Source organism: Cloeon dipterum, chromosome 4 (genome assembly GCF_949628265.1).
Source record: "Cloeon dipterum chromosome 4, ieCloDipt1.1, whole genome shotgun sequence".
Classification (NCBI taxonomy): domain Eukaryota; kingdom Metazoa; phylum Arthropoda; class Insecta; order Ephemeroptera; family Baetidae; genus Cloeon; species Cloeon dipterum.
In genome coordinates, this window is record NC_088789.1 from 31,688,090 (window position 1) to 31,704,238 (window position 16,149).

General features: G+C 42.7%; 1 protein-coding gene across 1 annotated transcript in view; it reads right to left on the reverse strand.

The window, feature by feature from the left end:
• LOC135943808 (uncharacterized) overlaps window positions 1–16,149 on the reverse strand; it is a 45,057-nt gene that overhangs the window by 11,326 nt on the left and 17,582 nt on the right. The window contains exons 3-7 of the mRNA XM_065490474.1: window positions 14,178–15,334; window positions 6,377–6,515; window positions 6,020–6,154; window positions 5,544–5,806; window positions 4,608–4,713 (exon numbers count right to left, since the gene is read on the reverse strand). Coding sequence (XP_065346546.1) covers window positions 4,608–4,713; window positions 5,544–5,806; window positions 6,020–6,154; window positions 6,377–6,515; window positions 14,178–15,334 — 1,800 coding nt within the window. The remainder of the gene's footprint in view (window positions 1–4,607; window positions 4,714–5,543; window positions 5,807–6,019; window positions 6,155–6,376; window positions 6,516–14,177; window positions 15,335–16,149) is intronic.

Consider the following 16,149-nt stretch of genomic DNA (forward strand, 5'->3'; position numbering starts at 1 on the left):
TTTTTTACTGTACTGTAACATCCCGGAAGTAAATTTCTTCCTGCAACCCCTTTCCGTTATTTTAATCTATTTTAAGCCCGCAGGTCAAACCAAGGCTTGTGACTTCCCATGTGACCAAATACCAAAACCTCGAGACTTCGTATATTGGCTATAAAAATCTATACTCACTGCTCGTGCTGGAATTTTCTTGAATTACTTCATCCCCTTGCATGTTTTTCATTGTGAATTTTCGTCACCTGAGAACAAAGAGAATGGAATAAATAAATTAATAGACATTTTTTCTTCATAACGAACTGTTTTATTTGATGTAATATACTCTTATAAAAATAGCATTGTCATAAATCGGGAAAACAACTCTTAAGTCGAATGAGAGCATATTATAAAAGTTACCGAAGATGCAACATAAACTGGCCACTCCGTGCATGTTTTAATTTTTTGTCCAGCCTGTATGCTGAGTTGCTCGCATACCGCCAAATCGGCTTAAAAGCGGGCACTCGCCACATTGAGGGTTTGAATGAATAACAATTTTGTCAGGAATGTGTCGTTTTTTTTGCAATTTTAGTGGTTAGAACACGAGATTTCGAGTTGCAAAAATAACGAAATAAGAAAATTGCCAACTTTTTGACTTAAAGATTGTAATGGAATTTCTTGAAAAATAAAATACATCTTAAAATGAAGTTTTCGCAAAGCAATCGGTACACGGAAACCTTCACAGCGGCATTTTTGCAATGGTAGTCGCAGTTTTTAAAGTAGTACCCGGCTGGATGGCGCGGCTCGCTCACAGCTCTACACAGAACAATTAATATTTTGGCAGCAATTAAAGTGTCAAGATAATCAAGGTCTGCTTTTTATAGAAGCAAAACTCGGATCAATAGCACGCAGTTTTAGTGGGACGTTAAGGGTTGAGATAACGCACTATTTTAATAATTGGTTTTCAGCGCAATTAAAGCCTAAAGATAAATACATAAAATGCGATTTGATAAAATAATTACGAGGAACCGATGCTTCAAACGGCGAGAAATTTTGGGAGATTTAACAAAGGGCAGACCAGCTCACTGCTTGAGGTAGCAACAAGCGAGCAGAGGAGAGGACCACCCACGCAGGCGACCTTATCACTGCGCCCTCTATTCCTGACACGTTCTCATACGAAGCAGCGAAGCCATTAAAATGGGGGGAAAATAACGAACGGGGTAAACAAGCCGGGAATGCAAGGATGGAAGAAATACAAACGCGTTTTTAGAAATAAATTCAATTTCAAAGCTGCCTTGTGATCTCGGAGACTAATTATTATGTTTGATGCAAATTAAAGTGTCACAGTTATTAAGGCCTACTTTTATTAGAAGAAATTCAGATACGAGGATTTAGTGGGACGAGAAGGTTTGGGATGAAATAACTTAATACTGACTAATCGATTGGATTTCAAACCGACTATTCTCAAGATGAATATTTAAAATGCGATTTAGTTAGAGACTTACGGAGAACTGATGCTGAAGCAGGCAGAAAATGTGGTAAAGGGAAGAGCGAAAAGACGAGACACGAGTGCACTGCTCGATGCTCTGATTGACAATGAGTTGTAGCAGCAACAGGGGAGCGGAGAGGATCACGAACAAGCACAAAATGGCGAACTTTACCTGCGCTCTGAAAACTAGCTGCAGGTGCATGTGTGTGCGGGGTGTTTGAGGGAAACGAAGCTGGCATTTTTGTCATGCTTCACGACAAATCGCTCGATTTTCAAATAAAAACTAAAGGCTTTCTGATATTTCGTTTCAAATAATAATACGCTTATGCAAATAAACCTAGATTGCTATATTTACAGGACAGACGCCAGTCTGGAGACTGATTTTTGGCATTTTCGCGCTCATAGAAAAATTAAATTTCGTTTTTTTGCGTGATTGACGCTTTTCAAATGGAAAAGTGCAGAGCAAAATGGTTTTCTTTTTGTTGAAAATCAACGGATTAATGGATTTCAAGTCATGATATCTCAAACGAAAGGTCTTTTTTAGCCCTACCACGTATTCTACCCTGACGACCTTTTTTCAGGGTACCGGAGCAAATTTTCGCGATTTTTCCGACAGCACAGTCTCTTTTTCACCGTCGCCGACCGTTTTTTCGTTCAAAAACAATCCACCTACCCTTACAAAGAAGTGCAAAGTGCTTTTTTAATAAACAATAGAGATGAAAATTAAAGATTAAACAGAGAAAATATTAATGAGTGAGCAGTAGATGAATTAAAAAATTTTTAAATTAAAAACCTTAAGAAAAAAAGCGACCTACGAATTAAACTGATGCCGCGACAGGAAAATTGATATCAGCAAGGAAGTTTCAAGGAAAGAGGCGATCGCTGCTCATTCACTGTAAAGTGTGAGTGTGAGGAGAGATTTCCTTCGCCGACTGCAGCGGTGGCGAATGCGAGTGCGATGCGCGAGCAGGGCAGCCGCGCGGCCTCAGCGATCCGCCAGTTTCCCTGCTAATAAAACAGAGTCCTGTAAATTCAGGGTCGCTGCCCTTCAGCGTCTTGCAGAGCGACATTGCAGGGTCGAAGATCGTGCACGGAAAAAGCAAAAAATATCAAATGTCCAGGAAAAAAATAATAAATAGCTCATGATAACATTTTCTTAAAAAAAATAGATGAAAAGAATTGAATTAATTAAAGATACGAGAAAGATATGACAATTAACCGTAATATTTTTAACATGACTTTTATATTGAAATAAAATGCCAGTTTATCGTTGAAAGCGGCGATTGTACAGCTTGGCTACTCAGAGGGACGAGCGGGGGAGCGAGAGAATTACCCTCTTGCTCGCGTGCCGTAAGGAGAGCGAAAGTGTGTGTGCGAGCAGGTGTTGCGCTCGCGAGAGGCCTTTATTGATACCTGACTTTCTCCCTCCGCTCTCGCGTGCGGGCGCCCGAAAATTCACGTCACTACATATCGGTGCACAACAATTAATAATGCGATCGTTATATCGTCAATTAAAACCTGGACACAACAAAAACTTAAAAAACTGGTACCAGATATATCTAGATTCAGTTAAATTTGTCATTTTTTTTGCAGTCAGTATATTTGTACTTCCTATCAATGAACAAGATCGAGCGTATCTCAAGACAGGAGACCAAAACTGGATACAGGTATCCGGTCCTTTTCCGGCTTTTTTTATATGAAACAAGAAATATTTTAACCGGAAAGAAGAATTTAAATAAACCAAAATATTTTCGTAAAAGAATAATAGCAATTCTCGCCCAGCAAAAAAAAGCAGATTAAAAATTTTAGAGTGGTTTTATTATTAGTTTTCTAGCAATTCCACAATAAAAATAAATAAAACATTTTTTTTAAAATTTTGTTGAATAATTTGCACCTCCAAATCTCGGGTTCTAAAGATCGGAATTGAAAAAACTATCCACTATTTGACTCGTCTTGACATCCAATAAGCAGCCAAAGTGTTTACGGAATGCTTACCTCTATATCCTCTTTCAACCCCATTGCTACAATTTTAATCAGAACCCGTTCCCTCTCCATATAGGGCATTAAATTTATTCAATATTTTTTTCAGGAGGTGTAAAAAAGAGCACAAAACTGGTAAGTTTGGGAATATCCCCGGGCGATACCCAGCCCTGGTTAGCACCCTAGATTTCGAGTTGCAAAAATAACGAAATTCGAAAAATTCCTATTTTTTCGACTTAAATAGTATGGATTTTTATTTAAATCGATCTTCCTGAAATTTTATGCAAAATCTTCTGTGGCGTTTTTGAAATGGAAGTTTTTAAAACAGTACCCGGCTGGCTGGCGCGGCTCGCCAAAACTGGCTCAAAATTTGAGTAAAAAAGACCTCTAGCCGAAAGTCAGGGTTGCAAAAAAACCATTTAAAAAAATTCGGTGCGGTGGTAAAATGTGGTTTTCTTCAATTTTTACCAGTTTCTTGCAGGCAATGTTTTTGGCACCTTATTTTTCAATTTAATAATTATAAGGAATATTAGCATATAGCCTCGACTTTAGAAAATGTTAGGGATTTTTTTTTTGAGAAATTGAAGAATGAGAATGGTAATTTAAAAGAAAATAGCTGCACAGTGGAGGAAATTTGAAGCACTCCAACCAAAATTTATATTTTCACTGAAAAAATGGAATAAATTAATTTCTTGCATTTCTTGCGAAGGAAATTTGTGTCAATTGAGTGGTAAAAACCGTTAAAAAATTGGTGAAAAAGTGCAACCCTGCCGGAAGTACCACTGGCTTAACGATGGTCAGGTAGGTAATTCGTAAATCTAGAATTACGCGCGGCGAATAACCTCGCAAAAATTGCACGCTGCAAATACAATTTTATTGAGGCGGGGCGCTGCGCCGCTCTCGCTCTCCCGCACGACGTGTGTGTGTGTGTGTGTGTGTGTGTGTGTGTGTGTGTGTGTGTGTGTGTGTGCACTCGCCAGCGGGGATCATCACGCGCGATGTGCGCGCCGAGCAGCCCGCAGCCCGATGACGAATGAAATAAATCAGTTTTTAAGAGACGTTAATGCCCGAATCTAGCTTATAGTTGAAACTGCATGCATTGCAGCCGGAAGCATGAGTATAAAACAGGTTCACGCCTTTCCAATAAAGGCCCTGCGATAGTTTTAACCAGCTGGTCCCTTCCATCTTCCATCTTCCGTTCGTTTAGCCGCCTCGCCCGCCTCTGACAGCAGAGAAACGCACATCTCAATCACTTGAATCGCCTCATGAGAAATCTAAATAAAGATTGACAATAGTAGAGTAAATTCAAACTTTTTTCTATATTTGACATGAATAATGAATAAACTATAATAAAGACCGTCTATCTTGTAATATGATAGTTTTAATTAAAAATTAATACACATATTTTTTTTTAAATTTCCTAGTTAATTGTACATTTTATTACGTTAAATAAAGTTTTTATCAGAACAGAAGTCCAATGATCTTGATAGAAAGCTACACACCAGACACCAGGAAGGAAAAGAAATTTCCTTCCTAGCCATATATTTAATCTTTGATTCTGCTCGAAGTAGAAAATTTAAACTTCAAAGTTCAATTAGTGTTAATTTCAAAAATAAAAATTATTGAATAATATTTACATGTTTTATTAAAGTACAGTTCAAAATATCGTTATGAAAAATGCCGCATTTCATTCGATGAATTTATTCTAGAAAAATGTATATTTCTTAATTGCATTGAGGAACCACTTTGCGATCTCATTGGAAGTTGATTCAAGCACTGATTTTCCTCCGACGGTGATTTCTTCGGGATCCAACCCCTCTTCCACAAGCCATGCACATATTTCTCCATAAAAGTAGTGGTCAGCAGCAATGTGAAGTGTGGTTTTTCCTCCCCCTCCCCTTTCCTTGATCAGATTTTTGTCTTTGGAGTGCACGAATTTCGCACGTTCCAAATCGCCCGTAACAATGCACAAGTGAAGCAAATTGTGACCTTCCTTTTTCACGCTCAAATCGGCTCCGATTTCAAGCAAAGCCTCTGCAACACTTTTGTCGAATTATACTTCTTTGACGCACTTGGCAAAATGAAGTGGAGTGAAGTCATTTACGTCTGTTTGGCTCACGTATCCACGAAAGTTCTCTCCAAATCTTTTGATGATGTCTTCTCCTTTGATGAGGTTCTGAGCAGCATAATGGAGGAAGTTGGCACCGGTTTTTTTGTTTAAGGCATAGATGTCTTGGCCCTGGTCAATCAGCCACTGACACATTTCGACGTTTCCATGCATCGCTGCGAGGTGGAGAATTGTTGCTCCGTCTTCATCGATCTCATTGATGAGTTCTTCGTATTTTCCATGCACGAATTTCGCAGCATCTAGATTGCGACATGACACACAATACTGCAGCCAATTAAGGCCTTCAATCTTTGTGTTGGCAAATCCCTTGAACAACTCTTCTGCGTCTTTGGCACAGAAGATATTATCGCCTTCACGATTTACTATTTTATAATAAAAAGCCGACCTAAAGGCCTGGCTTTGTTGATCAGCGGAGAATTCGAACCTTGAGGACAAGTATCGAATAATCACACTTGTTTCACGTGTGCGGTTCCTGGCAACAGTTTGAAGAATCTGGTATTTCCAGTCTTTATCCTCGAACTGGCTGACGTCAATTTTGACTTCTTCCAGCAGCCACTTGCACATCTCCAGATCTCCATATTGGCACACTTGTAAGAGGATGAAAAAATATCTTGGTTGTTCGCTCAATAGTTCATGTCTCTTATTATTGTAGACGAATTTCACGAAATCCAAACAATTATTTAAAATGGCAAATTGTAGAGCACCACTAATAACTGCTTTTCCCAAATGGCGTTCCTGTAAGTGCATATGTATTTGCACTACAAGATAGTAGTTTTTAGCTCGGAGGGCATAATGGATAGCCATCTCACGATGAGCATCTTCTACTTCAATGTCGAGACCTTTTTCAATGAAGTATTTGATCAGATCTAATCCGTTGGTTTCGTTCATGGCGGCGTAGTGCAGGGGAGTGGCGCCTCGAACGCCGCATTTTTCGTTGACGTCAGCGCCCTGCTCCACGAGGCGCCGACAAACGTCAATATCGCTTATCCGTGCCGCGAGATGGAGAGCGGGTAAGTCACGTTTGTTCTCTTCAATGTATCTCAGCTTCAACTTCATAAAATTTTCGTAACGCTGATTTATTAATAGCATTTTCTTGGTCTCCTGCGAAGTTTGCGGCTCTGTCTCAAGTTTTCGTTTTCCTGAAACAGCCAAATTTTATTTAAAATCTATGTCTGTGATATTGCTGCGTATTTTATGATATGCCCAGTTTAAGCAAAATATTATCACGGCTTTGGCTGTTGACAACAAATAAAAAATATCTATTGTTCCCTTACTTCTTACAATTTTTTACTGTACTGTGTGTAACATCCCGGAAGTAAATTTCTTCCTGCAACACCTTTCCGTTTTTTAATCTTTTTTAAGCCCGCAGGTCAAACCATGGCTTGTGACTGCCCATGTGGCCAAATACCAAAACCTCAAGACTTCGTATATTGGCTTTAAAAATCTATACTCACTCATTATGCTGGAAATAATGTCTTCCGCTTTTGTCTTCATTTTGCTGTTTCGTCAACTGGGAACAAAGAGAATGGAATAAATAAATTTAATGACATTTTTTCTTCATAACGAACAAAAAAATGTTTTATTTGACCTAATATACTTTAATAAAAACAGCATTGTCATAAATCGGGAAAACAACCGTTAAATTCAATAAGAGCATATTATAAAAGTTATACTGATGATGCATTACAAAATAACTGGCCACTCCGTGCATGTTTTAATTTTTTGTCCAGCCTGTATGCTGAGTTGCTCGCATACCGATAGGGGAGTAAAATGAGCAAGCCGCGCTTGGTAGTATGGGGACCGCCGTGCAGAGTATGCAACCTGCACCTTTGCTCCGCCCTGGTCGCTGCAGCAGGTAACATACGCAATTGCCTTGCAGTCACAAGTGCATTTCCTTATTCTCTCGGAGGCCGGAGCCAATTCAAGAATTGAGGTACTTTTACTGAATATATTTGCCAATTGATTTTAGTGTTTTTATTTATATATTGGTGCGAGTTAGGGTGCACGTTCGAACCGCCTCGACGAGACCTTTCGAATGACCCATCACGTCCCTATACCCAACTCAACCCCGAGGGGGTGAAAACCACCCTTTTCGCACGGGGAAGTAACGGCTCTAACGATTTCATCGAAACCGACTCAAACGGAAAGGGGACGTCCGGCCGGAGCCGACGCACCCGTCGGAACCACCGCCAAAAGTCCCGGGCGCCACCTGCGGCGCCGCGGACGCGGGGGAGGATAAGCAGGGGCTGCGACGCCGATCGGCGCGAAAATCGCTGGGCGGGCGTCGGAACCTCTGCCGAGTCGATCGGACCCAAGAGTTTGCGCCCGCCGGGGGCGAGCCGCCCCCAGAAAACCGAAAAATCGGGCAAAGTATCGATCGGCGCCGGCGCGGTGAGAGGTATCGCAACGAAACTCGGGTGGCGGGACCCTCGCACCGCACCCTCTCGATCCCGCGAAATCGCCCTCCGCTGGTGGCGGGAGGTTTCATCCCTTACGGGGGAATGAAATCGGGTCGGATGATTTGGACCAAACTCGCGGAAAGGGGTCCCCGGAGGCCCCGAGACGATCCCGCGTTGCCGCCGTCGCAGCAAAAGTCCGCGCCGCCCCCCGCCGCCCCTTCGATACTCGCGGGGGTGCACCGGGGGAGCGACTCCGATCGGGCTCGAATTTTCAGGGTCGTTGCAGGAAGGCAAGCCCTTTCGAACAAATATAGGGACTGGGGTCGCAAACCAACCCCGTGGGTCGTTTACCCCCGAAAACCGGTAAAACGGGCGCTAATCGGCGGCGCCGCCGCGGAATAACGGCGCTGCGAAAAATCGCGGAACTCGCGGTGAAGCCGCTGTGGACGGTCTACTTCTCGACGCCGTAGCCGCCGGCGCGGCGAAAAATCCCCCGGGGCCCTTCCGGGGGCTCCGACCGTTTCAGAGGCCCGTTTCGACGGTCGCCGGCGCCGATCGGCGGCGTTCGTCGGCCGGTCGCGGTAGGAGGCCGTAGCCGCCGCGATCGCGGTGCCGTAGGGACTTTGGAATTTATTTACATCTTTAATCCATTTTGGGCCGTTCGGTTTGCTCGGCGGTCGCGTGCTCGCACTTTCGCGCCCTCCCGCGACGCGCGTCGACGTCGTCATCCCTCCACGACTCCGCAGGGACGCTTCACCTCCGTACGTTGAACACGTCGGACGCGGTCGGCGACGCGCCGTATTGTGGCGTCGCGCGTGAACGGCGGCCAAAAACGCTTCCGCGCGTCGCATCGGAGCGGACTGAAAATTTCTGGTGGCGAGCCGCGGTCGCGCGCTCCCACTTTGGCCACCTCCCGCGTCGAGCGCCGACGCTTTCGTCCCTCCGCCATCCCATGGGGATGATTCAACCCCGCACCCTGATCGTCGCGGACGCGGTCGGCGACGCACCGTAGCGTCGCGTCGCGTCGCACGTTGACGGCGCCCGAAAAGTCGACCGCGCGTCGCGTTGGCGTGGGACTGGCGATTTCGAGTCGCCACGCCCACCAGGGTTGCCATTCAATATTCGGTCGTCCCACACCTAAGGCGGCCGTGCACTCTAGGGTTGCCACTCACCACACTGCAAGTCAGGGGTGAGAAAATGTCAGTGCGCTGCAGTGAGAAAATCTCACCCCGCCGTATGTCACTATACCTGGTGGTGTCAAAGGCGAGTTTTTCGCAACGCGCAGCAGTGACATGCGGCGGGTTGAGATTTTCTCACTGCGCTGCAGTGACATTTTCTTACCCCTTATTTGCAGTGCACAGGGACGGCCCGAACTAATGGCGGCCGCGCCCCCCTAGGGTTGCCACACGCCGAAGGGACTGCCCGAACTCAATGCGGCCGCCCACCATAGGGTTGCCACTCTCCCATCAGACGCGCAATACTTAAGGCGGCCGCGCTCACTAGGGTTGCCACACGCCATAGGAACTGCCCGACTCTCGAGTCGGCCGCGCACCGCAGGGTTGCCGGACCTCGCGACGCCGTGACCTCCGCGGGAGGGCGACCCCGACCAGGGGGCGACGCCTCGGTCGAGCGAAACAGTCGAAGCGTAAAGGCCAAGGTCATCCGCTACCCTCTTGACGAAAAATTGCATGCTCTTATTATTTTTTTTTAATATTTGGGCATTTTATCGAAACAGTTCTACTAGTCACATTTAAATTAAATTTTAACTAACCACTCTGCAAATAGTTGATTTTGAGATAAAATTTAACTGGAATAGCAGGCAGTGCTGGCTCGAAGAAGGGAGATGCACTTGTCGCTTGTCGCTTCGTGCGGCTCTTGGCCGCTCGCCTTCATCGCAGCGGGTGACAACAGGCTCTGCACCTGGCGCATTGTGATTGCAGCAAATCGGCCTAAAAGCGGCCACTCGCCGCATTGAGGGCTGTTATTATTGAAGGGATAAAAATTTTGTCAGGAATGTACCGGCCGGCGGATGCAACAACACCATTCAAGTTAAGGAGAGTAAGCCGGTCGAAAGCCTCCAGCGTTTTGCCGGGTCAGTTTTAGCGCGCAAAATGGGTTCCGCGGAAGAGCACACAACGCCAGGCTTCTCTTCAAGGTAAACACTTTTCACCAATCGCACTTAAAAATTATTTTGAGCTTTGCCCTGAACAGAAAGAAGGTTTCGTTTTGCCGCTCATCGCACCCACGGAGCCACCGCGGCCCGGCAGCTACGCTCCTATCTGAACCCTGACCGGCCGACCCTCGACTGGAACCCTACTCTGACGATAAGGTAAAAAAATGCTCGTGTTTTTAATTAAGGTTTTTGTTTCAAAAAATAATGATAAATAAATACACTAGACCATTTGAATTTTTACGTATTTTCTGATTAATTTATAAAATTATTATTTCAAGATATTTTTTGTGTCCGTGATTTATAATTCCTCTGTTACATACAGGTTGCTACTCATTGACATAACGGAATACAGCCCTGAGAAAACGTGCCAACTACTTTTCCAAAACCTATAAGTAGGTGAGCTTTTTTCCCTTGTGAAGAATTTCGAAAGAAAATAAATTAATGCACGTTCAATTTTTGTAAGATAAATTGTTAATTATATTGCGGTAACTTCTCTTGAAAGAAGAATAAGTTTTAATTTTTAATTTATGGAAATTTATTTTTAACGGAACTTTATATATTAAAACCCACGTACTTTACTCTGTCCCACGAGCAGAGCGCAGCGGCCTCTTCTTCGTCTGAAGAAGACTCTGCGCGTAGCGTACAGGTGACATGCGGTCGGCCACGAAGAAAAGAAGAGAACTCCACCAACTGAAGACTCAGCCCACTCCGACTACAGAAATAATAATAATTGTAGCTTCAATGGTAGATAAATCAGGGAAAGCTGAGTTGCAGAGAGCCACATCAGCCTAGAAGAAATTTGAAACCACGCAACGACGAGCGCGTGAAAACTGAACTGTAGTTGTGGTTAATTGAAATAAATAATAATCCAATCAATACGCGTGCAGCTATCATTTGGATAAATCACCTTTTCTAGTAAAGCAAAAATAATAATTGTACGTAATGGAATTTCTTGGAAAAAAAATTCATCTTAAAATGAAATTTTATGCAAAGTAATCGGTACACGGAAACCCTCACACCGGCATTTTTGCAATGGTAGTCGCAGTTTTTAAAGTAGTACCCGGATGGCTGGCGCGGCTCGCCCAAACTGGCGGCTGCGGCTGGCTCAAAACTTGAGCAAAAAAGGCGGCGCGGCTCGCTCAGACCTCTTCACAGAACAATTAATATTTTGGCGGCAATTTAAGTGTCAAAATAATCAAGGTCTGCTTTTTATAGAAGCAATTCTCGAATCAATAGCACGTATTATAGTTTTAGTGGGAAGTTTAAGGGTTGAGATAACGCACTATTTTAATAATTGGGTTTCAGCGCACTTATAGCCCAAAGATAAATACATAAAATGCGATTTGATAAAATAATTACGAGGAACCGATGCTGCAGACGGCGACAAATTGTGGGAGATTTAACAAAGAGCTGACCAAATCACTGCTTGAGGCAGCAACAAGTGAGCAGGGGAGACGACCACAAAGAGGTGACCTTCTCACTGCGCCCTCTATTCCTGAGACGCTCGCATACGCAGCAGCGATGCCTTGAAATATGGGGGAGAAAATAACGACATGGTAAAAAAGCCGAGCATGCAAGGAAGCAAGAAAATACAAATGCGTTTTTAGAAATAAATTACTGCCTTGTGATCTCGGAGACTAATTATTATGTTTGGCGCAAATTAAAGAGTCAACTACTTTTAATAAAAGAAATTCGGATACGAGGATTTAGTGGGACGAGAAGGTTTGGGATAAAATACCTATCTGACTAATCGATCGGATTTCGGACCGATTATTCTCAAGATGAACATTTGAAACGCGATTTAGTTAGAGACTTACGGAGAACTGAAGCTGCTCTGCTGCAGCAGGCAGAAAATGTGGGTGAGGGAAGAGCAAAAAGCTGACGAGTGCACTGCTTGATGCACTCATTGACAATGAGGTGCAGCCGCAACAGGAGAGCGGAGAGCTAACGAACACAAAGGTGAACTTTACCTGCGCTTTGAAAGCTGGCTGCAGGTGCAGGTGTGTGCGGGGTTTTTAAAGTAAGCGAAGGTGGCATTTTTGTCATGCTTCACGACAAATCGCTCGATTTTCAAATAAAAACTAAAGGCTTTTTGATATTTCATTTCAAATAAAAATACGCTTATGCAAATAAACCTAGATTGCTATATTTACAGGAGAGACGCCAGTCTGGAGACCGATTTTTGGCATTTTCGCGCTCATAGAAAAAGTAAATTTCGATTTTTTGCGTGATTGACGCTTTTCAAATGGAAAAGTGCATAACAAAAAATGTTATTCTTTTTGTTGAAAATCGACGGTTTAATGGATTTCAAGCCATGATATCTCAAACGAAAGGTCTTTGTTTGCCCTACCACGTATTCTACCCTGAAGACCTTTTTTTAGGGTACCGGAACCACTTTTCGCGATTTTTCCGACGGCACAGTCTTTTTTTTACACCGTCACCGGCCATTTTTTCGTTCAAAAACAATCCACCTACACCCACGAACAAGCGCAAAGTGCATTTTTTACAAACAAAGAGATGAAAATTAGAGATTAAACAGAAAAAATATTAATGAGTGAGAAGCAGATGAATTAAAAAAAATAAATTAAAAACCTTAAGAAAAAAAGCGACTTACGAATAAAACTGATGCCGCGACAGGAGAATTGATATCAGCAGGGAAGTTTCAAGGAAAGAAGCGATTGCTGCTCATTCACTGTAAAGTGTGAGGAGAGATCTCCTTCGCCGACTGCAGCGGAGGCGAATGCGATGCGCGAGCAGGGCAGCCGCACGGATCAAGCGCTCCGCCAGTTTCCCTGCTAATAACAGAGTCCTGTCAATCCAGGGTCAATGCCCTTTCTGCATCTTGCAGAGCAACATTGCAGGGTCGAAGATCGTGCTCGGAAAAGGTAAAAAATATTAATTGTTCAGGAAGAAGAAATAATAAATAGCTCATGATAACTTCTTCTTAAAAAAATAGATGAAAAGAATTGAATTAATTAAAGATACGAGAAAGAGATGACAATTAACCGTCTAATTTTTAATGTGACTTTTATATTGAAATAAAATGCCAGTTTATCGTTGAAAGCGGCGATTGTACAGCTTGGCTACTCAGAGGGACGAGCGGGGGAGCGAGAGAATTACCCTCTTGCTCGCGAGCCGTCAGGAGAGCGAAAGTGTGTGTGCGAGCAGGTTGTGCGCTCGCGAGAGGCCTTTATTGATACCTGACTTTCTCCCGCCGCTCTCGCGTTTGGGCGCCCGAAAATGGTTCTTTAACGCTAAATTTATTACAAAAACATCAAGTATAAAAAAGGTTTTTTGTATTGAACGTATTGAAATTTTGATTTTGTCTGCTCAAAAAATGCTCGTTATTTTTTAATGCGAGAAACCCATGTAAGTTAAAAAACATTTTTTATCAGAACAGTCCAATGACCTTCAAAGAAAGTTACACAGCAGGAAAGAATGAAAAATAAACTTTTGAAATTTTCTTCGAAGCCACGCATCCATCCAATATTTGATTCTGCGCTCTGTAGAAAAGTTAAACTTCACAGTTAAATTAGTGTCAAAAGATAAAATAAAAATTATTAAAAATAATTTTTACATATTTTATTAAAATACAGTTCAACAGACACGTGTAGTTCCTGGTTCAAAAAAGTGATTTGAAACTAATAATGACGGATCAACTTCTTGGCCTCCTCACTTTAAATGGATTCAAGCACTGATTTACCTCCGAAGGCGATTTATTTTTTTTCTTCTATTTTTTGTTCGACCACGCATCTCTTCCACAAGCCATTCGTATATTTCTTCATCATAGAAGTCAGCAGCAATTTGGAGTGTGGTTTCTCCTTTTTTTGCCATTTCCTTGATCAGATTTTTGTTCTTGCTGTGCACGAATTTGACACAGTCCAACTTTTTGGAAGCGATGCAGAGGTGAAGGAAGTTGTATCCTTTTATTTTCAAACTCAAATTGGCACCGACTTCAAGCAAAGCCTCTGCAACACTTATGTATTTTCTTTGTTTTTTGCTCATCAAGGCGAAATGAAGGGGACGTAAGTGATGTACGTTGGTTCGGTTCACGTATCCACGCAGGTTCTTTCCAAATGTTTTGATGATGTTTTCTCCATCGACGGAGTTCTGAGCAGCATAATGGAGGAAGTTGGCACGGGTTTTTGTGTTTAAGGCCTTGATGTCTTGGCCCTGGTCAATCAGCCACTGACACATTTCGACGTTTGCATCCCTCGCTGCGCGATGGAGAATCGTCGCTCCGTGCTCATCGATCTCATTGATAAGTTCTCCGTATTTTCCATGAACGAATTTCGCAGCATCTAGATTGCACCATGTCACACAATACTGCAGCCAATTAACGCCTTCAAATTCGATCTTTGTGTCGGCAAATCCCTTGAACAACTCTTCTGCTTCTTTGGCACAGATTTGATGTGGTTCATTTTCTATTTTATAATAAAAAGTCTCCCTATAGGCCTCGTTTTGTTCATCAGCGGTGAATTCGAACCTTGAGGACAAGTATCGAATAATCTCACTAGTTTCACGTGTGCGGTTCAAGGCAACGGTTTGAAGAATCTGGTCTTTCCAGTCTTTATCCTTGAACTGGCTGACGTCAATTTTGACTTCTTCCAGCAGCCACTTGCACATCTCCAGATCTCCATACTGGCACACTTGTAAGAGGATGAACAAATATCTTGGTCGTTCGCTCAATGGTTCTTCTCTCTTATTATTGTAGATGAATTTCGCGAAATCCAAGCAATTATTTAAAATGGCATATTCTAGAACACCGCTAATAGCTGCTTTTCTTAAACGGCGTTCCTGTAAGTGCATATGTATTTGCACTACAAGATTGTAGTTTTTAGCTCGGAGGGCATAATGGATAGCCTCCTCACGATGAGCATCTTTTACTTCAATATCGAGACCTTTTTTAATGAAGTAGTTTATCAGATCTAATCCGTAGTCTTCGTTCATGGCGGCGTAGTGCAAGGGAGTGGCGCCTCGAACGACGCATTTTTCGTTGACGTCAGCGCCCTGCTCCACGAGGCGCCGACAAACGTCAACATCGGACACCCGAGCCGCGAAATGGAGAGCGGGTAAGTCACCTTTGTTGCCTTCAACGTATCTCAGATTCATCTCTAACAAATTTTCGCAATGATCATCATATGTCATTTCCTTCTTCTTTGACGTTTGTTGATTACGCGCAATGTATAGTTTTCCTGAAACAACCAAATTATATTTAAAATCTCTATCTGTGATATTGCTGCGTAATTTATGATAAGCCCAGTTTAAGAAAAATATTATCACGGCTTTGGCTGCTGTCAAAAAATATCTATCGTTTCTTTATTTCTTTCATGTTTTTTACTGTACTGTCTGTAACATCCCGGAAGTAAATTTGTTCCTGCAACACCTTTCCATTTTTTAATCTTTTTTAAGCCCGCAGGTCAAACCATGGCTTGTGACTGCCCATGTGGCCAAATACCAAAACCTCAAGACTTCGTATATTGGCTATAAAAATCTATACTCACTCATTACGATGGAAATAAAGTCTTCCGCTTTTGTCTTCATTTTGCTGTTTCGTCAACTGGGAACAAAGAGAATGGAATAAATAAATTTAATGACATTTTTTCTTCATAACGAACTGTTTTATTTGATCTAATATACTTTTATAAAAACAGCATTGTTATAAATCGGGAAAACAACCCTAAAATTGAATGAGAGCATATTAAAAAATTCACTGACGATACAATATTAACTGGCCACCCCGTCCCTGTAATCATTTTTTGGTCCAGCCCGTGCCTAAGACGCTCGCATACCCAAGCATCAAAGCGATAGGGGAGTAAAATGAACAAGGTGCGCACGTACAAGCCACGATTGGTACTAAATGACAAAAATACAAGTGTTTTTAGAAATAATTAAAATTTTTAGTGCTGCCCGAGATCACACAGAAGAGAATAATTAATATTTTGGCGGCAATTAAAGTGTCAAGATAATCAAGGTCTGCTTTTTATAGAAGCAAAACTCGGATCAATAG